Consider the following 25,094-nt stretch of genomic DNA (forward strand, 5'->3'; position numbering starts at 1 on the left):
ACAGCGTACTGGAATAAAAATAGCCGCATTTCACTTAGTCATGGGGAATACCAGGCACCCATACAGGTACAACGCTGACAGCACCTGACTGCACTGCCACAACAGCGAGGTCACTGACCTCAGCTCATCAGCTGACAGCGGCCGGTGTGGGCGGGGCTAAGAGCGGAGCGTCACTTTTGTGATCCCGAAAATCATGGCGAGTGTACACGCTGCTAAGAAGGCGCTCAGGGCTCAGCTGAAACAACGCTTACTAGCTCTGAACGACCTAGAAAAGCTTCACCAATCCCGAGCTGTGACGCGAAAGGTGTGTGCCACGTATTAAGTAGCAGAGAAACGTAACATGTCCTGCAAGTTTAGCATGCAGCTGCGTAGTAGTAAGGGCAAAGCTGTTGATGGTCCATTTTAAGTGTGGGCATGTTACAGAACTATAATATTTGTTAAAACTATGAAGTAGGGAGCACACTGCATGTGGGGTTTCACTTGCAAAATCGTTCCAGATTCGACAGCCACGTTCACATGACTGGTTCCTGCATGCAGGATAAACAATTTGCTGCATACAGTAATTTTTTGCACACTGTGCACTTTTCCCATTGCATACTGTAGGGTTGACACATGGGGAAAGTGTACTCTAAAACTAAAAATCATCCGTGGAAAACCGCTGCCATTTTCCGTGGACCCAAGTGTGATCCTTTCCTTATGTTTGCAAAATATCGTGTGCGATTATGTGCAATGCAGAATCGCACACAATTATACTCTATGGCAGAGGTCCCCAAACTTTTTCGGTCAAGCGGTTAACATACTTCAGACTGCTGGAGGGCTGTAGTATACATAGCCCCAGGCTATGAATAAGGACATTGCGGCTCGAAACATGTCAGCCTTGCAATTTATCTTGTTGTTCAATACAATCGTTTGGATGTCACCCATTGGAGTGTGCAGATACTACTTCTAAACCAACTGGACAGCAGTATCACCGGATGCAGAATTGGAATGGAAGCTAGAGAATGACTGCTCGCTGGCTTCCCTGTGGATTGGTGATGCCAGCACTGCTATTCTATATGCGAGTCACCGATATTTAAAGATGCACTTCTATAAATAATACATTTTGTTAGTGGGGACCAGTCAAAAAGCCTCAGGGAGCTGCATTCGGCCCGTGGGCCTTAGTTTGAGGACCACTGCTCTATGGGATGTGCTCATGCTTTGCTATATTTCAGTCCCTGCAGAATAACATAGCACATCATTTGCAATTCCCGCCCATACACCCGGATCAGCAGCCAGCAAATGTGGTTCCTTCTTGAGGCTACGTTCACGGTGCGTTGCAGTGCAGCTTAAAGTTTGCTTTGTAACACGGCTTGCCACGTGGCAATGCAACACTTATAGCAGTGTGGCGGGTGTGTTGCTGTTTAACTGCGTGCTCTGTGCTACTGCAAAACGCATATGTTGACAGGGATGAAGCATACTTTTCATTAACTGTATGCTTCATTGTATCTGACACAAAGCACATGCCTTTCCATGCCTTTGCGATCCTGCTGTTACAGGGAATGCAAAGGCAACATAATTTAACCTAAAGCACAGTTCACACTTTGCAAGTTTACGGGTGTTTTTCTGCTATAAAAATTGCATTGGAACTGACCGCTCAAATGAATGGGCTTGTTTGTTCAAATGTAATGCAACATTTTGCATACTGGAAAAAAAGATTCCTTTTTGCCTTTAGCTAATGTGGAAAAGTATACGTTATTGCACGGCATGCATAGGTCCAGAAAACTGCTAAAAAATATAAAAACTTTTTTCATGCAGACAAGGGTAAGCGCACTTTTGGGCATGTTCACATATTTGTATTGTAATTGATCATGTTATCATGACATGCTTTCTACAGCGCATGTCATACCGTACTAACTGACCATGCTATAAACCAATGTGTGTGTTTCCACATTCAATGTGCATTGTGTTAAGCCCGCATTATAATGAGGTCATAAGTGTGAATGTACGGTATATTTACTGCTACATTTTCATTTTTTTTGCTGCATGCCCGTCTTCTAACCATTGTGATATAATGTTCACTTTTGCGGGTATGGACAACTGCAGCACCTGTTTCTGAATTCCATTCCAACTAATTCAGAGGGGAACCATGACTGAAAACTACTCTGATGATTGAGGACAGGGCAGAGGCTGAGAAGGCACCAGCCTCTGGGTGCTCAGACCTGCGGGTGCTCACTTGTTGTCCTGAGTGCTGTCCCTCACCTGGCCATTGCAAAGTAAGGGGAATCGCTATAGAAGTGCTACTCGTCTCACATCTCAGCGCTGGATTACCTCTTCAGCCTGTTTCAGGCTCGCAGCATCTCCTCTATAGCCCCCTCTAGTATGCAGGAGAACAGAGGCGCCCAAAGGATAAAAGGAAGCTAAATGAGCTTAAAAAACCAAATTCTTGGTAAATAGAGGAGGTAGTGGTGGACTTACCTCCTCCAAGTAGACACACAACGACTGTAGTAAACACAGTCAATATATTTTATTTATGAACTCCAAATATGCAACGCGTTTTGCAGGTTTGATCCCACTTCATCAGACAATAACAACGGAGCAATAGCATATGTGGTCAGTAGAAGAGCCAGGCCAGGCACGCTCTTCTCCGCACACGTTTAATGTTGGAGGGCTGCCTAATATTGGGAGTGTTTCTAGCTAACTAAACTGGGTAGAGGACTACCTAATACTGGGGACACATATGGCTATCTTTACTGGGGAAGGGGGCAGCCTAGTCAATACTTTTTGCATGCAGGGTAATGCAACAGCAGAGAAAGTGTATGGGGCCAGGTACACTTACCTCGTCGCGTTGCAGCGGAAATTTCTGACCCGCCACAAAGTCAACAGTGCGTTACCATGCAACTTCTGCAGCGACACAGCGGAATGCAAGGAAGTCAGTGGGTGTCGTTGACATTTTAAATTTGCTGGCGGCGGCACGCAAATATTACGGGAAAGCCAGGAACTCCAGTGATGCACTTCCTGTCCAGCAGGGAGTATGTCACTGAGCGAAGGGCTTGGGGGGGGCATGTGAGTGGTGTGTTTGGGGTTGCAGTGCTATGCTTATGACCCTGTCGGCACACTGTGCAACTTCTGCAGCGACACAGCGGAATGCAAGGAAGTCAGTGGGTGTCGCTGACATTTTAAATTTGCTGGTGGCGGCACGCAAATATTACGGGAAAGCCAGGAACTCCAGTGATGCACTTCCTGTCCAGCAGGGAGTATGTCACTGAGCGAAGGGCTTGGGGGGGGGGGCATGTGAGTGGTGTGTTTGGGGTTGCAGTGCTATGCTTTAGACCCTGTCGGCACACTGTGCCACAGGGTGATATGAATCTAGTTTTTGGTGTTTCGATGGGATGGCACATCAACACGCAACACTTTCCACTGATGTAATACTGGCTGAAAGTACTGTCTTATTTTGCAGATGACACAACAGTTATTTGTGTAATACAGTTCAAAAAAGATGAGTCCAGTTTGCAAGATGATCTAGGCAGACTGGGCGATAACACGTCAAGAGAGACCCAATATGAATAAATTATTTTTATTTGCATTTATTTAGCAGTGCCATCTTTCACACATCGCTTTGTTCTTCAGCAGAAAGCTCCTTGCTTCAGTGAAAAGCTTCTGGCCGGAGAGGTGATAACATTATCTTTTGTGTACATTCCTGCTACATTCCTAGCTGTGCTGAAAATTAGCTATCTCTGCTGTAGAAGCAGAGGGCTGGGAAGTAATCACTCAATAGATTTATTTTTTTCAATGTGTTTTTATTAAGTTTTAAACATAATTTTTCCACATCTGAGCATAACAGACAGAAGGTGATTATTAGTGCAACAGGCACTAGCTTAAGTAATGTGGCAAAATTTCCCTCCCTGCCCTCCCTCTCCACCCCCCATCCACTCTCTGATCATACTACTACTGGATGAAGTTTGTTGAGCTCCTTGAACCGATTAACATTGCTAATACCAGTCACTGGTCCATAGATCATACGCCAAAGTCCAAGCGTCCTACTGAGCCAGATATATGAGCCTTTAAGTACCAAGTAGTATATTTAAAGGAAGACACCATGTTGCACAGTTCCGTAGTGGAGGAGTCCAACATAAAGGGTTTCCATTTTGTGAAAAATGTCTTAGTTCCTTTTTCTTTGTTAAGACTAGCTTCCAGTTTCTCTAACAGCATTAGGGCCCATATGCAATTCACTTTTTCACCTGAGTTTTCTCCTAGGTGATATTTTTACAACTTGTACTTAAAATTCCTTTTACACCACCAGCAAGCATGAAAATACTCAGTACTTTTTCAACTACTTTTTGGTACTTTTTCCATTGCTAAGTACTAAAAAGTTTATCTAAATTGAAGATGAAAAATTATCTCCTAGGAGAAAACTCAGGTGAAAAAAGTGAATTGCATATGGCCCCAGGTGTCTTAGTTCCTCCTGCAAATTCCAAAGAGACGGTGGAGTAGGGTAGATCCATCTGTTGTATATTACCTTTCTGGCCGCTACAAGTAAAACATGGAGTAAGGTAGATATTTTAACCGTTGAATCATCTTTCATAATAGAGTTAAACAGCAAGATCATTGGGTCACCCCCTTCTTTTCCCTTCCGTTGGCCAAGCAGTCTGAAAGGTCACATGGTACGACAGGGATGAAGTTCATCTCATGGATAATGTGTCTAATTGCTACCCCTTCCTCAACTACACTGTCTGGTAACTGGCAAACAATAGATATGCATGAATGCAGCAGGTCCTGCTGGTCCATGATGTGAACCACACCACCGCTTCTACATGTATCTTGTGAGGGGAGGAAGGAGTGAGCAAGGCTTCAAACTATTTACATAAAGAGCTGACTACCACTGGCAATATACCGTATATACTCGAGTATAAGCCGAGTTTTTGGGAGTGTTTTGGTGTAGCGTTTATTTTTTGTTACAGTAGAGCTGTAACTGAACAGCTTCTGTAACAAAAACGCTTGGAAAATCGCTCTGATCTAGAGCTTTTTAGAGCAATTTTCAACTTCCCTATACTTAAAGAGAACCCGAGGTGTGTTTAAAGAATGTTATCTGCATACAGAGGCTGGATCTGCCTATACAGCCCAGCCTCTGTTGCTATCCCAAACCCCACTAAAGTCCCCCTGCACTCTGCAATCCCTCATAAATCACAGCCATGCTCTGAGGCTGTGTTTACATCTGTAGTGTCAGTCTCAGCTGCTTCCCCGCCTCCTGCATAGCTCCGGTCTCTGCCCCCGTCCCTTCCCTCCAATCAGCAGGGAGGGAAGGGATGCAGGCGGGGACTGGAGTTCTGCAGGAGGCGGGGAGAGCAGCAGACTGACACTATAGTGATAAACACAGCCAGCTCTGACAAGCTGTTTGTCAGCAGCATGGCTGTGATTTATAAGGGATGGCAGAGTGCAGGGGGACCTTAGTGGGGTTTGGGATAGCAACAGAGGCTGGGCTGTATAGGCAGATCCAGCCTCTGTATGCAGATAATATTCTTCAAACCCACCTCGGGTTCTCTTTAACATTGAGGCTGAATCGCCTGAATGCTGCAGGACCCGTGTTTGCGTTCGGGAAAAAAACTCATCGCTCTGGTGTGCTCCATCATATTCAGATACATTAGCCAATTGCTTTACAAAGCGATGGCATTTTTAAAAGTGCTCAGAAGCGCTCTTGATGTGCACCAGCCCTTAGAAGAAAAGCAGTTTCTTTCGGCCATGAAGCCTTCATCAGACTGATTCCTGTATACTGACAAAAGTTAGAACACAGCTTGTATACACTGGACATTAAAAATGAGATACATTGTTCTGCAATAAAAGTAATTGGATGCCTTAATTACAACATCAAGAGGATCTCACAGGGATGCCAGCTAATTTAATACCAAAAGATAAGACCACTTGTTTGGTTAACCATCACATACCACAGACTCAGTGTGATGAGGTAACTTGGTCAGGCTACATACAATGTTTGTCGTAGGTTAAAGCATATTGTAGAATTTAAAACCCCTTCTTATCAGCACAAGAATTAAAAAGAATTATGGCACAAGAAATAAAAAATAAGATAAAAAAATGTTTTGCTTTTACTGATGGCTAACATGGTACAACACTCTACCGCATGACTAAAGCATACAGTAGTCCAGAATTTCCCCAATAATGAGGAGGAGTATGCCATGCTGTAATTGATTGATTAGATAATAATACAGCATACATTTCAGTATGAGACTTGTCATTCTGAATAATTACCCTCAGTTTACAGACAGTAGGGGACATTTATCAAATGAATTCTTACCAGAATCTGGCCTTGATCCAGCGCATGAGAGGAAGCTGCAAATGCAATAATGACTGTGATGCCTTGTGCCTACTTTTAATCCGTTTGCCAAGTGGGAAAATTATTGCCAGCAGTTATTCAAATGGAAACCAGTATAGAAATAAGGACTGCTTAGTGGCACTCATTATTGTGGTACGTCATCGGCAAAGAAAAAATCATTTAAACTTAAGCTAATTAACTACACAATACAGGACAAATGCAATTTCAGAAAACTGATGCAGGGTCAGCTGGATAGCGTTCTGGTAAGGCAGACTGATGCAGGGTCAGCTGGATATTAGATATAACATGCCTTATCAAAGTTAACACGACTTATCAGAGTAGCATAGCGGGCGCTACAAACTTATGCCTGCTAATTGGCAATGACGAGAGCTCCACTCGTCCTGCCCTGAGCCGCTGCGGGTTCGTAGCGCTCGCTATGCTACTCTGATAAGGTGTGTTAACTTTGATAAGGCGTGTTATCTCTGATAAGGCGTGTTAACTCGGATAAGGCATGCTATTTGTTTTAGGGAATCATGCCCTATATCTCTGAAAGTTCTAAATACAAAGTTCTGTCTTCTGGGAAGGGACTAGTACTGCTGGAACTCTGGAGCTATCCCACAATCACAGGTGCGTAACCACTTCGCATTCCTCGGTTTTTCTCCTTAAAGTGTTCCAAAAATCAAAAAGTATAAAGAATCGATACTTACCCAGGGCTTCCTCCGGCCCAGTCCCTTTCTGTCCTCTCGCGATCTGCCGTCCAGCTGTGATCAGGCCCGGTAACTAGCTCAGTTGGGTCCAGTCTGAGTCTTCTGCGCATGCGCGGACCTCCCACGCATGCGCAGTAGACCCGGACTGACGTGACAGCCTGTTACCAGGGCTGATCGCGGCTTAACGGCAGACCGTGGGAGGATGGCAAGCGACTCACACTTGCTTATGGGGCTGGAGGAAGCCCCGGGTAAGTATCGATTCTTTACACTTTTTAGTCTCTGGTTTGTTTTAAGATTCCTGACAATTTCGGCATATCAGCTGTGTCGCTATTGATATATCAATATTTTTTTTACATTCATGCCACCAAATAGGCTGCCCTCACATTCCTTGTATTACCTATGCCATTAAAGCGATACATCTATTGTTTTTTCAAGACAATCTTGACTTTCTTTGGGAAATATTTTTTCCAAGTATTGTTTAATTTCACAGGAGTTTTATCAAGAAGAAATTAGGCAAAAATTACAATTTTTTTTCATGTTTTGCTATTTCTAATTTTTATATGACAAGTGTCACAGTTGTAAAACCCCTCAAAAGACATTATTTGGCTTGTCCTGGTTAAAATGTTACCCTATATATGCATATTCCATCACTAGTTGGGCATGTAGCATACCATTATCGCCAGCCTGCGTGTCTGTAGCGATTGCATGCAATCGCCAAGGTGCACAGTTTGGAGACCACAGTGCTGTGTAGATGCATTGCTAGGCAACAACATAGCGATAAATCTATACAGCGTTGGGTCCCCGAGCTATTGCCCTAGTTGACGCATCCGATTGCTATGGACAGCAGCCATTACAGGTGTCCATGAATCGTACGGCCAAGTATAGATAACACAAGGGGTTAATTAGTCTGATGGCAGTTAACACTTCACTATTAAATGGGTGCGCGAGTGGCAGGGGCAGTTTTTATTGCTGGGTGTGTGTCTCACATCCAGGCATCTTTAGAATAGCTAATTTCTATTGAATGGTAAGTGGTTAAACAAACCTGATATCCGGAGATTGGCTACTAAAAGCTGAACTCCAGAATCATTCCATGTTTGCCCTAACAAACATGATCTCTGAATCCCGGCTACTAACGCTGGGTACACACCATGCGTTTTCCCGCTTGATCCACGGGGCGATCGATATCAATTCAATTATTTCCGACATGCTCGTTTCGGGTTTCGATCGTTCCTGCTGTCGATTTTGCATACTTAACATGCAAAATCGACGGCTGGAACGATCGAAACCTGATCAGGCATGTCGGAAATAATCAAATCGATCCCGATCAATCCGCGGATCGAGCGGGAAAATGCATGGTGTGTACCCAGCATAATAGCTGAACCTCGGCACCCAGACAAAACCAATTTCCAGAGCTTGGCTGATAATAACTAAATTCCATAGCCACTCCACATTCGCTAGCACCCAATAACTAGAGCTCAGCTAATAAAAGCTGAACTCCAGAGCCAGTCGCTGGTGCCTAATCCGTAATGGGCAATCAAGTCACCCACTTGGCACCACATAACCGCTACCTTGTACTGGGGTGTATGCCTGCACCTTCTTGTATATTATGTTCCTGGCACCAAGATTACTAGCTTCATATGAAATGAGTTACAGAGTAAAAAGTTACCGTAAGTGGTCATAAATGCCAGACTAAACAGGTGGCTTTTCAGTTTACATTTAAACACCTCCAAGGTTAAAGCTGTCTTTATTGGATTTGGTAAGGAGTTCCACGGGGTAGGGACAGCATGACAGAAGGCTCTAGCTCCAACTGTTTTGAGGTAGACTCTGAGGGTGACCAGATTATAAGATGCTGTTGATCTGAGGTTGTGGGAGTTTTGATGTAGTTGCAATGAATCTTTCAGATTTCCAGGACCTAAATTTTGTAGAGATTTGAATTTTAGTTGGCCAGTTTTTGAGAGGAATCTCCATTTTATGGGTAGCCAGTGGAGTGAGCAAAGGATTGGCGTTATGTGGCAATGGCAGAGTTGGTTTATCAATAGCCTTGCAGCAGCATTCTGTACTAAATGCAGGTAGTTTTTTGTAAATGGAGCAAAAGGAGTATGCTGGGCACCTGGCTGGCAGAGGGGTTGTATCACACCAGACAAGCATAAACCATGGGGAAAACGCTGTCGGCTGCGGCTTGTATGCACAGCGACGTGCTCTCAGTTTGGCAGACACATTGAAGAAAGTCCCAAAGTTGTATACAAAACAAAAGCGGATAGACCGGGCACCGTCCTGTTAAGTGCATTTATTGCCGAACTAGCAGCTAAAAGTATGGCACAGTTCAATGATACATTGCATCAGACCTGATTCAGACGATCTGCATCTGGCATGTCCTAAGTGTGTGGCCCATGGAGGGAGGTGCAGTGACCAGGAGAAGAGGTGGACGGGCACAACAGCCGTTTCGTGCTACAACAGCGGTTGCTCACGTGTTTGTCCATACGTGAGCAAGCGCTGTTGTAGTGCGAAACGGTTGTTGTGCCCGTCCACCTCTTCCCCTGGTCACCGCACCCCTCCCTCCATGGGCCACGCACTTAGGACATGCCAGATGCAGGTCGTCTGAATCAGGTCTGATGCAATGTATCATTAAACTGTGCTGTACTTTTGGCTGCTAGTTCGGCAATAAATGCGCTTAACAGGATGGTGCCCGGTCTAAATGCAGGTAGAGCAGGTCTTTATTTGTAATGCCTGCATAAAGGGCACTGCAGTAGTCATACCATTATGTGATGTTAGCATGAACTAGAGTTGGAAGATCCTCTGGAGGTATGAGGTGCTTAGTTTTTGCAATGTTTATTGAAAGGTGAAAAGAAGCCGTGTTTGATAACAGCTGTAATTTGATTCCTGAACTTTAATTCTCCTACACCCAAGCCATGTACCAAGTCATTGCTATTTAAGTCTGAGCTCCCTATTTTCAGTAGTGTTCATTGAGACTAGAACTGCTTCGCTGCCATGCGCTGACATCCGATGACAAGAGCCTCCGTTTTTATCAGGGCTGTGGAGTCGGGACAAAAATCTTCTAACTCCGACTCCTCAGTTTATGAAACCACGACTCCGACTCCGGGTACCCAAAATGGCTCCGACTCCTCGACTCCGACTCCTTAGTCTAATACTTAACAGGGCTGTGGATATTGTACAAAAATCATCCGACTCCGACTCCTCAGTTTAAGAAATCAACGTCTCCAACTCCGACTCCGGGTGCCCAAAATTGCCCCGACTCACCGACTCCACAGCCCTGGTTTTTATCAGCATTTAGTTTAAACCGGTCATCATTCATCCACTCCTGTATGAGCTATTCATCTCTGCACAGGAACCACAACAGTGGTATGTGTAATTATGTGTACTACAGTGGTATTCAGTTGTGTTTTGTGTAGTGTGTATTCAGTTTACATTCTTATGTGAAAATGTTGTTGAACAAAATCCATTCTATATTATACAGTCTACAATTAAGAATTCTACATTTTCTTCATAATAAAAATGTCCTTTGCAGCTGCTGTCTCATGACAAGTACTTGAGGGCTCAACGCATTGCTGTGTTTTTGAACATGCCTGATGAGGTAAAGACTGGCGACATCATAAATGACATTTTCCAGCAAGGTAAAGCCTGTTTCATTCCACGTTACCGGCCCCGCAGTAATCACATGGACATGGTGAAGCTGAGTTCACTGGAGGAAATTCAGCAGTTACCGGCAACATCCTGGAACATCCGACAGCCTTTGGAAGAAGACTGCCGAGAAGAAGCTTTATCCTCTGGTAAGCAAAAAGCTACTGGCAACAGTTTGGCTAAAAGGGGATCTGTAAGAAAAAAAGAGCCCCTGGGGGTACTTACCTCAAAAGGCGGAAGCCCCTGGATCCTAATGAGGCGTCCCCCGTCCTCCTCTGTCCCTCCATTCCAGCGCAGTCATCCGGCAAACATCCTCCCGGGCTCCAGGATCATAACAATCCTGTGTGTGCCTCGAGCAAGCCTCAGCAAGGCAAAAGGGTACTCAAAATAAGTTGTCCCAAATTAACTTATGTTTGATAGCCTTTTTCCTACCTTCTTTAAAATACTGTTTTGCTAGGTGGTGAACTTGTAGTTTGGGCCTCTTTTCCACAAGCAGCTGAAGGCGGTGAATTCACCGCCTGTTTAGCTTTTTTATTGTTATTTAGTATTTATATAGCACCAACATCGTCCACAGCACTGTACAGCGTATATAGCCTCATCCCTTAAAGGGAACCCGAGGTGAGAGTGATATGGAGGCTGACATATTTATTTCTTTTTAAGCAATACCAGTTGCCTGGCTTTCCTACTGATCCTCTGCCTCTAATACTTTTAGCCACAGCCCCCGAACAACCATGCAGTAGATCAGGTGCTCTGACAATATTGTCATGACTGATAAGATTAGCTGCATGCTTGCTTCTGGTGTAATTTAGCCACTACTGCACGCAGATTGATAAGCAGGGCTGCCAGGAAACTGGTATTGTCTAAAAGGAAATGAATATGGCAGCCTCCATATCACTCTCACCTTGGGTTCACTTTAACTGTCCCTCAAAGGGGCTCATAATTTAATCCCTACCATAGTCATACGCCCATCATACTCCAGGGCGAAGTTTTGGGGGAAACCAATTAACTTATCTGCAAGTTTTAGAGATGTAGGAGGAAACCCACACAGACACCAGGAGAACATACAACAACTCCTTGCAGACAGTTCCCTGGCTGGAATTCGCACCATGGAGCTAGTGCTGCAAGGCAAGAGTGCTAACCACTTCACCACTGTGCTGCCAGCTGCTCCCATTCATTTGGCAGTCATTTACGTGAACAAGCAGCAAAGGGTGTTACTAAATACTGACCTGCCTGGGCAGCCAAATCATCTACACTCAGGGCTCGTTTCCACTATCGCGAATCCGCATGCGTCCAACGCATGCAGATTCGCACATGTAATGCAAGTGGATGGGCCTGTTTCCACTGTAGCGTTGTTGAGGTGTGTTTTTTTCAGCAGTAAAAAAACGCACAAAAGAGCCAACGAATTCGCCTGCGAGTGGAATGCATGCGAATCACCGCTAATGTATTTAATAGGAAATTTGCATGCGGCTATGGTATGCGAATTTTCATGCGAATTCGCATAGGTATCAATGTACCTTCAAACAGGCAGTGACATGGTTAAATTCGCATATACCCTCACCTATGCGAATTCGCGGCAAAAAACACGAAAAAATTCGCATCCGCATGCTATTTCATGCAATTTCAACAGCGGTGGAATCCAGGCGATTCTGCACCGCAATAGTGGAAACGAGCCCTCAGGGTTGCCACCTCATCCCGACACATATGAGTTATACAGGGTTTGGGGCTACTTACACGTAATTAGTACCTAAACTGCATTTAACGAGCCACAAGGGATGTATAATTCATATGTGCTGGTATTTAAAGGGATCAGGTGGCAACCCTATCTACACTGGTCACAGTTACTATTTAATTTGCTCCTGTGTTTTAAAGTCCAAAGTAACAGTGCACACAGTTTTTTTCTTCAGACCGTTTTCTGCTGTAATTGTTACTGCCTTTTCACTTTCAACATAAATATGTCATTTGGCCAGGGGTGCCCTCACATTCGCATGCACCAGTTTATAAATACTGCTTTAAGTTTTGGGATTTTGCACTCTTAACGGTAAATAAGTAATATAATAAGTGCACTTGGTAAAAACAAACAGTTTATTCAATCAATAAGCCAGAGGTACAGAAGGCAACAGAGTTCCAGGCACACACAGTGCTCTTCATCAATGCAAATACCATTCACACTCATGGGAAGCTCTGCGTGCTTCTTAGCTTTCTGTCATCCTTGATTGAATAATCTTTGTTAGTTTGTTTTTCTTTTTCTTTAATTTGCAGGCTGACCACACATGGATTACCTGCCTATCAGCCTGTCTTACCATACCAGGCAATCGGGTGAGCAGAACCTCCTGCTTGAGTGACTGCCTGTCTATCAAGTCATCTGTGCTCAGCTCAAATAACATACCTGAATATAATCCTTAAAGAGAAACTCCGACCAGGAATTGAACTTCATCCCAATCAGTAGCTGATACCCCCTTTTACATGAGAAATCTATTCCTTTTCACAAACAGACCATCAGGGGGCGCTGTCTGTGAACCTTGTTGCATTGTGGGAAATAGCTGTTTACAGCTGTTTCCAACTGCCAAAAAAGCATGCAGCAGCTACATCACCAACCAACAGTAAAAATGTCACCATGTATAAAATGTCAGAATGTAAATCAGGAATTTAAAAGATTTTAAAATGAGCAAACACTGACTAAATCATTTATACATAATTCTTGTAAAAATGAAGCACTTTTTTATTACATTATTTTCACTGGCGTTCCTCTTTAAAGGGATCCAAGCAACTTTTTTTCCCCTACAGTTTGCCCTGGCTTCTAATAGTTGTAGGAGCTACCATCCCCCCCCTTCCTCTTCCCTCTGCCTTTTGTTTTTCCAAGGGAGGTTGTAAATGTAATCAAGTGTGACTTCCCCAAACTGTTTGAGGTACAGTGTGCTATCCCCCAGCTGATGAAATCTGTTGTTTGCTCATTGCTACTGTTAATTACAGCAGTCCTTATCTACCCGCTCTTTCTGTGGACAGCAGACCGTGAAACTGGAACGATAAAAGCCTCTAATAAACATTTAAATGTAAAACGAAGAGGTAAATTTGATTTTTTTTGTAATGAGACAAATGGTTAGCATGCATTTTTAATGTGCTATTGAGATGCTCTGGGGGCTAAAAATGCTGCTCGGTACACTTTGAAGGGAACCTGAAGTGAGAGGGATATAGGGCCTGATTCACAAAGCGGTGATAACTCAGTTATCACACCTAAAAGATTTTAGGCGTGATAAGCTTTGCACCACTGAGTTAGCACCGTTTTGTGCTCTTTATCGCGAGCAAAGTTTTGCGCGTGCAATCGCGCAACTCCGCGCGCAGCGCCCATAGGGTTTAATGGGCGCATCGCGCGCACTGCACCGCGCGATTGCGCGCGCAAAACTCTGCGCGAGTTTCATTTTATCACGCCTAAACTGAGTTTAGGCGTGATAAAGGGCTTTTCACAGGCGTGCAAACACTTTGCACCGCTTTGTGAATCAGGCCCATAGAGTCTGCCATATGTATTGCCTTTTAAACAATGCTAGCTGCTGCTGTCTGGCTGATCATTCTGGCATCAGTGGTGTCTGAATCACACACCTGAAACAAGAATGCAGCTAATCTAGTCAGATATTTGTCAGAATCATCTGATCTGCATGCTTGTTCAGGGTCTAGGGCTAAAAGTAGTAGATGAAGAGGATCAGCAGGATTGCCAGGCAACTGGTATTGTTTGAAATTAAATATGTCAGCCTCCATATCCCTCTCACTTTTAAGCCTGATAAACACATGCAATGATTGGCCAATTTTACCACTTCCATGTAGTATGACAGCTTACTTACACAATCTTTGTGTAGTATCTGCCAGCCATCATACTACAGTATTTGGAGGTGTTAAAATTGGTCATTGATTGGCCAATCACAACTGGATGTGTGTGACTTTACTATAAAGTTATAACCTCCTCATCCTGGTGTTCACGTTGATGCTGGAGCTGGACCAATAAAATTCAGCAGCTGTCTCTCATTGACCACCTCTATGCAATAGTGATAAAAGGAAAACTTGTTGTTGTTATGTTTCCTTCTTTTTCTCCCGTTACCTATGGTGAGGATCGTGTCATTTGGACCTAAAGGCCAGTTGTAAAGCAAACCTGACGTGGTTATGTGGTTATTAAAACAAAGAAACAAACAATCCCCTATGCACTGGGGTGTGTATATATGCACAAGCTTCCTGTATCCCAATAACCCTGCCTGGTAAGCCCAGCCAATCCATCTGTCAGAGCAGTTGGTTGGAGTTTAACCCAGATGCAGTGCCAGCCCCCATCTCTCTCTGACCACAGTAAAATGTCATGCCACCTGTCATACTCACCATCGGGGTCCTCCTCGGAGCTCTCGGGGGCGCCCTCTAGTGCGCACGCGCGGGGGCTCTCTGGTCCTTGTAGTCCCTCTTCCTGCACGGCGTTTGGCGCTGCGCGCAGTGCGCATGCGCGCGTCTGCGCGCGCATAACCATATGCGCGCGCGCATGCGCAAACGGGGGCGCGCGCTCTGCGCATGCGCAGAGCGCTAATTTCGGCGCCAATTCACAGTATAAAAGTAGCACTGTCCCTAACTGCAGTGCTGCTCGTTCTGATCAGTTTGGCTAGCCTGTTGGTGAACCGTTGTTCCAGTTCTGCTGATTTCCTGATTGATCTCCTGTTGTGACCCCGGCTTGTGACCCCGACTACTCCTGATCTCCGCCTGCCCTGATCTTTGGCTTGTCTTCTGGATAACCGTTGTCTGCTGCCTGCCCTGACCCCTGGCTTGTGACCCCGACTACTCCTGATCTCCGCCTGCCCCGACCTCTTGGCTTGTGACCCCGATTTGTGCTGATCTCTGTTTGCCTGGACTTCCGGATCTCGTCTGACCACTCCTGCTCCACAATTAGTGTCTCTGTTCTCCCAACCACTTGCTGAGACGATCCCAGTAGTGACCTGGTAGGGCACTAGGCAGCGAAGTTCCACATTCCCCTCCTGGGAGTGTGGTCCTGCATCCCCCTCAAGGGGGTGTGGGTGAAGACCCGTGGTCACCTAGACTCCACTACTGGGTAAAGTCTCTTCCATCGTGGGAAGGTCAACAGGGACTGAAGAGAATATCCAATCAGTTCCTAACAGTAACGAGCAGCCAAGATGGACACTAGTGGAGCTCGTACCCCGGTGGAGATCCTGTACGACATGTTTTCCTCGAGCTGGGTCCTTGTTCTGTATGGACTCACCCAAAAAGGACATTATCCCAAGGGTCTATCACGACTTTCTAGATGTCTTCGACAAGTCCAAGGCGGATGCTCTTCCACCACACCGCCCATATGACTGTCCAATTGACCTCCAGACAGGTGCTCCCATCCCTTTCGGCAGAACTTATCCACTTTCAGAACCCGAGACCCAGATCCTCAAGGAGTACATAGAGGAAAATCTCCAAAAGGGGTTCATTCGACCTTCTACGTCTCCCGCTGGGGCCGGGATTTTCTTTGTGGAAAAGAAGGATGGCTCCCTTCGTCCTTGCATCGATTATCGGGATCTGAACAAGATAACCATTAAGAATCGATACCCTCTACCATTGATGCCTGATTTGTTCCAGCGACTTGGATCGGCCTGTATCTTCTCCAAGCTTGACTTAAGGGGGGCCTACAATCTGATCAGGATCCGCAAAGGAGATGAGTGGAAGACGGCTTTCCGTTCCCGGTTCGGACATTTCGAGTACCTTGTGATGCCGTTTGGCTTGTGTAATGCTCCAGCCACGTTTCAACACTTCGTCAATGATATCTTCAGGGATTATATTGACAACTTCATGGTGGTCTATTTGGATGACATCCTTATCTTCTCCCCTTCTCAGGAGGTCCATTATAGTCATGTAAAACGGGTCTTGGCCCGTCTTCGAACCCATGGACTCTATGCTAAGCCCGAGAAGTGTGAATTCCATAAGACTAACATCCAGTTTCTGGGCCTAAAGATTTCTCCAGGAGGAGTGGAGATGGATCCCCAGAAAGTCTCGGCGATCCTTGACTGGCCGGTACCTGCTGATAGGAAGGCCATACAACGTTTCATTGGATTTGCCAACTTTTATAGACGCTTCATCAAAAATTTCTCACGGATTGTTGCACCCATCACTCAGTTGACCAGTACCCGTCAGTCCTTCCGCTGGACCCCAGAAGCCCAGTCAGCTTTTGAAAAGTTAAAGTCGTGCTTCACTTCAGCACCCATCCTTAAACACCCCGATCCTACCAAAGCCTTCGTCTTGGAGGTCGATGCCTCTGAAGTTGCTATTGGAGCAATCCTCTCCCAACGCTTCGGTCCTAAGGCGGTCCTCCATCCAGTTGCCTTCTTCTCCCGGAAGTTGAATCCTTCAGAAAGGAACTATGACGTGGCGGATCGAGAACTCTTGGCCATTAAGGCAGCTCTGGAGGAGTGGCGATACCTTCTCGAAGGTGCTGAACATCCCATACTGGTACTCACAGACCATAAAAACCTAGAGTACCTCAGGACTGCTAAGAGACTCCGACCACGTCAGGCTAGGTGGTCACTCTTCTTCTCCAGGTTTACCTTCCACTTGACCTACCGTCCAGGATCCAAAAATATAAAGCCAGACGCCTTGTCCCGCATGTACCAGTCCGAGTCAGGCCCTGAGTCATCACCTGAGAACATCCTGTCTCCACAGCACTTCCTGTTCCTGCATTCCAACCTGATGGATTCTATCCGACAAGCTTCTGCGGGCTTGAGCTCGCCTCCGGATTTACCACTTAAAGAAGGACTCTACCTGTTCCAAGGGAAGATCTTTGTTCCCTCCGAGACTCGTTTGTCAGTCCTGCAAGCCTGTCATGATAATCAACTGGCTGGCCACTTTGGGGTTCATAAAACGCAGGACCTAGTACGGAGGATCTTCTGGTGGCCTGAACTATCTAAGGACTGCAAGTCATACGTGGCCTCTTGTGAGGTCTGTGCCCGTTCTAAGACCACTCGGGGCCGACCATGGGGTCTTCTGAAACCTCTTCCAGTGCCAACACAACCTTGGAAGGCCATCGCAATGGATTTCGTGGTGGATCTGCCACCTTCAGAGGGGTTTACCACTATACTGGTCATTGTCGACCGTTTTTCCAAAATGGCTCACTTCCTGCCTTTCAAACAAGTTCCGTCCGCTGCAGAGACAGCCCAAGCTTTCGTAAGGGAAATTGTCAGACTCCACGGTCTACCTGAGGACATCGTATCTGACCGGGGCACCCAGTTCACTTCCAAATTCTGGCGAGAGCTCTGTAGGGGTCTGGGAATTAGGGTCTCCCTTTCTTCAGGTTACCATCCACAATCCAATGGACAAACTGAAAGGACAAACCAGACCCTGGAGCAGTATATAAGGTGCTTTACTTCAGCCTCTCAGGACGATTGGTACCCACTGTTGGCCACGGCAGAATTTGCATATAATAATTCCATTCATACCTCTACTCAGCAGTCACCGTTCTTCATCAACTACGGTTATCATCCTTCATTCTTACCTGATGTGAACTTTACCTCTGTCTGTCCCGGAGCCCAAGAAAGGATTTCTGCCATCCACGACAACATTAACACTGTCCATATTACTTTAAAACAGGCCCAGGAGAAGGGAAAAAGGTTTGCTGACCGTCGACGGAAGGAGAGTCCAGTTTTTGCCCCTGGAGACCTGGTCTGGCTCTCCACCGCAAACCTTAAGTTGCGTTGTGCCTCCAAGAAGCTGGCGCCCAGGTACATTGGACCTTTTCCAATATCTAAACAAATCAATCCAGTAGCATTCAAACTTACTTTACCTACTTCACTCCGGGTGCATCCCGTGTTCCACGTCTCCAGTTTGAAGAAAGTGATTCCAAATAGCTTCCCAGGCCGCTCCTCGGATCCACCACAACCAGTTGTGATTGACGGGATGGAAGAATTTGAGGTGGAGAAGATACTGGACAGCAGAAGAATTAGACAGTCGCTTCAGTATCTCATCAAATGGAGGGGATTTGGTCTGGAGGAAAACTCATGGGAACCTGCCCGGAATGTACATGCCCCTAGATTGGTCAAACAATTCCACAAGAGATTCCCAGGCAAACCTGGTCCTAGGGGCACCCGGAGGTTGCCCCTGGGAGGGGGGCAATGTCATACTCACCATCGGGGTCCTCCTCGGAGCTCTCGGGGGCGCCCCCTAGTGCGCACGCGCGGGGGCTCTCTGGTCCTTGTAGTCCCTCTTCCTGCACGGCGTTTGGCGCTGCGCGCAGTGCGCATGCGCACAGTGCCGTGCGCGCGCGCGTCTGCGCGCGCATAACCATATGCGCGCGCGCATGCGCAAACGGGGGCGCGCGCTCTGCGCATGCGCAGAGCGCTAATTTCGGCGCCAATTCACAGTATAAAAGTAGCACTGTCCCTAACTGCAGTGCTGCTCGTTCTGATCAGTTTGGCTAGCCTGTTGGTGAACCGTTGTTCCAGTTCTGCTGATTTCCTGATTGATCTCCTGTTGTGACCCCGGCTTGTGACCCCGACTACTCCTGATTAGAGTTGGGCCGAACGGTTCGCCGGCGAACCTGGTTCGCGCGAACCTAGGTGGTTCGCGTGCGGGTACCGCACGCGAACTTTATTGCGGAAAAGTTCGCCCCATTGCGGTTCGCCCCATAATGCACTGAGGGTCAACTTTGACCCTCTACATCACAGTCAGCAGGCCCAGTGTAGCCAATTAGGCTACACTAGCCCCTGGAGCCCCACCCCCCCTTATATAGGCAGGCAGCGGCGGCCGTGGCCACTCGTGTGCCTGCATTAGTTAGAGTAGGGCGAGCTACTGCAGTCTCTCATAGGGAAAGATTAGTTAGCCTTAGCTTGTCCCTGGCTGCATACCTGTTCATTGATCCTGCCACTGCATACCTGTTCATTGATCCTGCCACTGCATACCTGTTCATTGATCCTGCCACTGCATACCTGTTCATTGATCCTGCCACTGCATACCTGTTCATTGATCCTGCCACTGCATACCTGTTCAGTGATCCTGCCACTGCATACCTGTTCATTGATCCTGCCACTGCATACCTGTTCTGTGAACCCACCACTGCATACCTGTTCTGTTCAGTGGACCCGCCACTGCATACCTGTTCTGTTCAGTGAACCCGCCACTGCATACCTGTTCTGTTCAGTGGACCCGCCACTGTATACCTGTTCAGTGGACCCGCCACTGCATACCTGTTCTGTTCAGTGAACCCGCCACTGCATACCTGTTCTGTTCAGTGGAGTTTGGTGTGTCAGTGTGAAGCAGTACCTTAATTACACTCCCTGATTGATGTATACACATGCAAGATGTTTTAAAGCACTTTAGGCCTGTCATTTAGCATTCAATGTGATTTCTGCCCTTAAAACGCTGCTTTGCGTCAAATCCAGATTTTTCCCGGTGACTTTTGGCGTGTATCCCACTCCGCCATGCCCCCCTCCAGGTGTTAGACCCCTTGAAACATCTTTTCCATCACTTTTGTGGCCAGCATAATTTTTTTTTTTTTTCAAAGTTCGCATCCCCATTGAAGTCTATTGCGGTTCGCGAACTTTAACGCGAACCGAACCTTCCGCGAAAGTTCGCGAACCCGGTTCGCGAACCTAAAATCGGAGGTTCGGCCCAACTCTACTCCTGATCTCCGCCTGCCCTGATCTTTGGCTTGTCTTCTGGATAACCGTTGTCTGCTGCCTGCCCTGACCCCTGGCTTGTGACCCCGACTACTCCTGATCTCCGCCTGCCCCGACCTCTTGGCTTGTGACCCCGATTTGTGCTGATCTCTGTTTGCCTGGACTTCCGGATCTCGTCTGACCACTCCTGCTCCACAATTAGTGTCTCTGTTCTCCCAACCACTTGCTGAGACGATCCCAGTAGTGACCTGGTAGGGCACTAGGCAGCGAAGTTCCACATTCCCCTCCTGGGAGTGTGGTCCTGCATCCCCCTCAAGGGGGTGTGGGTGAAGACCCGTGGTCACCTAGACTCCACTACTGGGTAAAGTCTCTTCCATCGTGGGAAGGTCAACAGGGACTGAAGAGAATATCCAATCAGTTCCTAACACCACCACTCCCTCACAAGTTACAGTGAGGGGATGGAGAACGGGGAATGATGCTATAATGTGGGCAAAGAAGGGCAGAGGCTTACTCTGCATCTTGGTTAAAGAGAACCCGAGGTGGATCTTGGGGGGGGGGGGGCAGATGGGACACAGATCCATGTTCTCTGCCTAATGACATGACTCTGTGTCCCCCAACCGCCGCGCTATAGCCCACAGAGTTTAGCGAGAAGATTTGTTGCTAACTCAAAGGTAAACATTGGGGCGAGGAATTCCTTGTTTAAAACACCCGCCAGGGCGAACACAGTGAATCCAGCGCAAGAGACTTGGGTGGACAAGGAGTAACTTCGGCGCCGTCAGAGGACGGAGCTGAAGTTACTTTTAAAACACAATAGTTTGGCTTCCAGCAAAAGGTGGAAGCCTAAAGGTGCCCATACACTCGTCAGATTGGCAGCAGATAGATAAGAAATGCATCTGATGATCTATCTGATGCGTTTTTAGAACATTTTTTACCAGGATAGAATTCCAATAGATTTCAGTTTGAAATCTATTGAAATTCGATCTGATGGCATTTTTTTGCCATCAGATTTCTATTAAGGCCAATGCAAACTGATAAGCAATCTCATTAGATCGACCTAAATTTTCCACCCTGCCAGTTCAATGGAAATCCATCGAAATCGATCGAAATCGGCCATCGATCGGTCGATTGGCCAACCGATTTGCAAACGATCGATCGAGATCGATCGGTCGGCCAGAAAATCGGCTGAGTGTATGGGCCCCTTAATTATTCCATTCCCCACCATCCATGGCGGCCTGGAGGGGGAATAGTATTTAACACGGCCGGGACTTGTGCTGCAGCAGGATCAGCCATATATCGGCTGTATCCTGCGTCCAAGTCTCCTGCACCGATTCCTCTTGTACGCCCGCCAGGGGCATTCTTACAGGGTTTCCTGAGCTGCCATTGAGCAGCTCTATCCCCTGGCTGCGCCTCCTGCCGCTCCCCCGCCTCCCTGCACGCTGTGAGGGACACACAGTTTCTCAGCGCAGCGTCATGACCCAAGGGTCACACAAGTGAAAGTGGGCCATTGCGGCCTACAGGAGCGGCGTTTTTTGTGGCTACGTGATCTGCTCAGCCCTGCGGATCAGGTAGCCTACTTTTTTTTTTTTGAGCCCACCTCGGGCTCTCTTTAAAGGACCACAATTTTAAAATGTATGATATATTTGTACACATGCTTCTAAAAAGTTTTTCCAGACTAAATTGCAATTTAAATTACTTTTCTCCTAACATGCCACCGGAGGAAGCCTTGTTCCTCTTCCAGACAGACTGGGAAGCAGATGTAGGGTTCACATTTGATGATGAGGAATAGCCGCAATCCGTTGAGACACTGCAGTCTTCAGCTATGGAGGTTTTGGTCAGGCTCCTTCATGGACCTCCTGGTCCAAAATTGCTACATTGTAGCCAATCTCACTCACAGTTCCTTTACTTAAGATCCCAAGATCTTCCTTCTGTGCCACAAACCTGATCCAAGGAAACATACTTTTCACAAACTAATCCCGCACAAGAGGGATAGAGGGATTTGCACTAATTCCCTTTGCTAAACTTTATATTCTATCACAGTAGAAACAACAAGATTTACAATTTGACACTATTTTTGCCAAAACTGAAAAAAAAAATTGTCTATGAGCATATTGATGCCAGAGTTTTAGATACTGTGCACCATTTTAAAAAGGTTTAGCAGCCTTGGATTGACCACAGAGGAGGGCTGTCAATGCATGATATATTAAACAGTTGTTTATGTGTGCTGGGACTCATTCCTCCCTCACCGGGATTGGGACCCTGTCTGTAAGTATTTCATACTTTAGGCATTGCAGTTCCCCACCCTCACGCCTCTAATTATTGTGATACTTGTGTGAAAATATTGTACGGCTATAAACTACAACTATGTACCCCTAACCCCAGTGTTTTATGTTCCTAATATCTGTTAACTGTAATGTCTGAGACATACTGTGCTTTTTGGACTATAAGACTCACTTTTTCTCCCCCAAAAGTGGAGAAAAAAGTCACTGCTTCTTATAGTACAAATGCAGGGAGTTCCTGACTTGTGAACACTGCCAATACGAACCTTCAACCTGCTGCAATGTCGGGTACTGTACTGTGCCCATGTAGAGGAGGACACAGGTGACACAAAAGGGCATAGAGGAGAACACAAGGGGAAAACAAAGGGGCATACAGGAGGACATAAAGAGAACAGAGTTGGACACAAGGGGGACAGAGGAGGACACAGGGAGATACAAGGGGGACACAAAGGGGGCATAATCCACAAGATGACCCTTCACCATGGATGCACCATGTTTAGTATATATATATATATATTTTTTTTTTTCCCCCTTGATTTTGTCCTCTAAACCTAGGTGCGTCTTATAGTCCGGGAAAATACGGTATTCCTATTCTTGTACTGTTTTTCACCTTTTTTACTGTATTTGATTGCTCATCAATAAAGTACCTTTGAACACTAAATAATCCAATCTTTTCCAGGGGGATTGGATCTTATTCTTGTGCCGGGACTAGGATTTGATAAGGAAGGTCACCGTTTGGGAAGGGGAAAAGGATATTATGATACGTATTTACAGCGGTGCAGCCATCAACTTTCTGCAAAACCGTACACCATCGCATTGGCATTTCAAGAGCAGATGTGTGACTCTATCCCTGTCACTGACAATGACATTGAGATTGATGAAATAATCGGTGCTGGAGATTTGGAAGACGTAAAGAACTAGAGGACTCTGAAAAATTCCACTTCAGGCTGAGGTGACTACACAATCTCTACTCAACCTTAATGGAAAATTCCAGGCGGTTTATAGAATCAATCATCTTCCCGACAACCGATGTATTCTCTTTTCACAATAATTCTTGTTGTTTGGCTCTCGGCCTTAGCTTGCGTATTCATCTATTCATCTGCTCTCTAGCCAATCTCATCTGCTGCCATACAACCTTGTCACCAGCAGCCTCAAGAAGCATATTTGTTTCACCTGTTCTTATTTAGTCAGCAGTTTAATTAGCATTCACAAATGTCTTCTGCTGAAGAGTTTTATGTCCTTTCCACATGATCTTCCCTATTGTTTGAACCTGCAAAATACAACTATTACATTATTTTGTAAACATGGGGCATAGTCACTAAATAGCAATAAAAGTTTTTTCACTACTTGAACCAGTTACATGGCATGCATTGTACAACTAGTGCAACTCGTGTTACCTAAGTAATGCGCACATTGCTAGTGTAACACGTGCTACACAAGTAGCATAACACACATTACCCTTGCATACCTCCCAACTTTTTGAGATGAGTAAGGGGGACATTTTAAGATCCGCCCCTGCCACTCCCCTAGCCATGCATATCACTAAAAATTCCTAAGCAAAATATGTAATTTTAGAATTCAAACCACTCTAGTCCTTCTGTCGTCACTAGTTTTTCTTCATATTAACATTTGAAATTAAGAAATATGTTAACTTAAAAGATGGTAATAAAGTTTGGAGCCAATTAAACACATTTTTTTTAGTAGAAAAAGACATATATTTACATAGGTATGTACATCAGTCCTGAAAGAGGGACAGATGAGAAAGAAAGAGGGATAGAGGATTTGGTTTCCAAAGAGACTGTCCCTCCGAAAAAGGGACAGTTGGGAGCTATGCCCTAGCAATGGTCGTGTTGCCTAGACAACATGGTTTGTGCTAATTGTGCAACGCATGTTACTTAACTGGTGTAAGTAACGCTACAATTGTCATGTGCTGCCTACGCACAGATATTTTACTCCTATTTAGTGAATATGCCTCATAGAGCCTGATGCACAACATTGCGGTAAAGTTGCCATGCACAGGGCATGTACGGCAATTTTACCATTACTAACGTTAACCCTTTAGCGCCGTGGGCATTTTCAGGTTGACCCGCATGTTGTTTAGGTAATGCATGTTAATGGCCGTGGTGCTAAAGGGCGTTAGTAACTGTAAAATTGCCATGCACTCCCTGCAAACACCAACTTCGCCACTGCATCAGGCCTCTAGTCACTTATAAGTGACTTACAGGTTAGCTTGATATTACTCTACCTCATTATTTGGATTCAGGTCCATAACCTTGGACTAAGTTGCTTTACAAAACATGGCAGGATTTTCCAATTCCTGTTGTAGTGGACCGCTTATCTTTTGAACCATGTAGGTTGATATTGTTCTGGCAGTGTAGCCCCACAATGGCAGGCTCAGCCATTCTGGCCATACCAGCCTGCATAGGGAAAATAGGTTTAAAAAAGCTTCTGGGCACACTTTTTTTTTTTATTACCATAAATATTTAAAGAGGCGCTTTACTGAATATAGCTTAATGAATAAAATAGCTTATTTTGTACAGTA

The 25,094-nt window shown here is 45.8% G+C and overlaps 1 protein-coding gene across 1 annotated transcript; it reads left to right on the top strand.

The window, feature by feature from the left end:
• Positions 1-151: 151 nt before the first annotated feature.
• MTHFS (methenyltetrahydrofolate synthetase) lies at positions 152-25,094 on the top strand. The gene is made up of 3 exons (XM_068274966.1): positions 152-304; positions 10,538-10,799; positions 23,232-25,094. Exons 1-3 carry the CDS (start codon positions 194-196, stop codon positions 23,471-23,473), a joined length of 615 nt encoding a protein of 204 aa, XP_068131067.1. The 5' UTR covers positions 152-193; the 3' UTR covers positions 23,474-25,094.

Source organism: Hyperolius riggenbachi, chromosome 3 (genome assembly GCF_040937935.1).
Source record: "Hyperolius riggenbachi isolate aHypRig1 chromosome 3, aHypRig1.pri, whole genome shotgun sequence".
NCBI classification, from domain to species: Eukaryota; Metazoa; Chordata; class Amphibia; order Anura; family Hyperoliidae; genus Hyperolius; species Hyperolius riggenbachi.

Coding starts and splice junctions, on each gene's coding strand:
- MTHFS (XM_068274966.1), top strand. CDS start 194: ATGGCGAGTGTACACGCTGCTAAGAAGGCGCTCAGGGCTCAGCTGAAA. Junction 305..10,537: donor CCCGAGCTGTGACGCGAAAG/GTGTGTGCCACG, acceptor TGTCCTTTGCAG/CTGCTGTCTCATGACAAGTA. Junction 10,800..23,231: donor AGAAGAAGCTTTATCCTCTG/GTAAGCAAAAAG, acceptor AATCTTTTCCAG/GGGGATTGGATCTTATTCTT.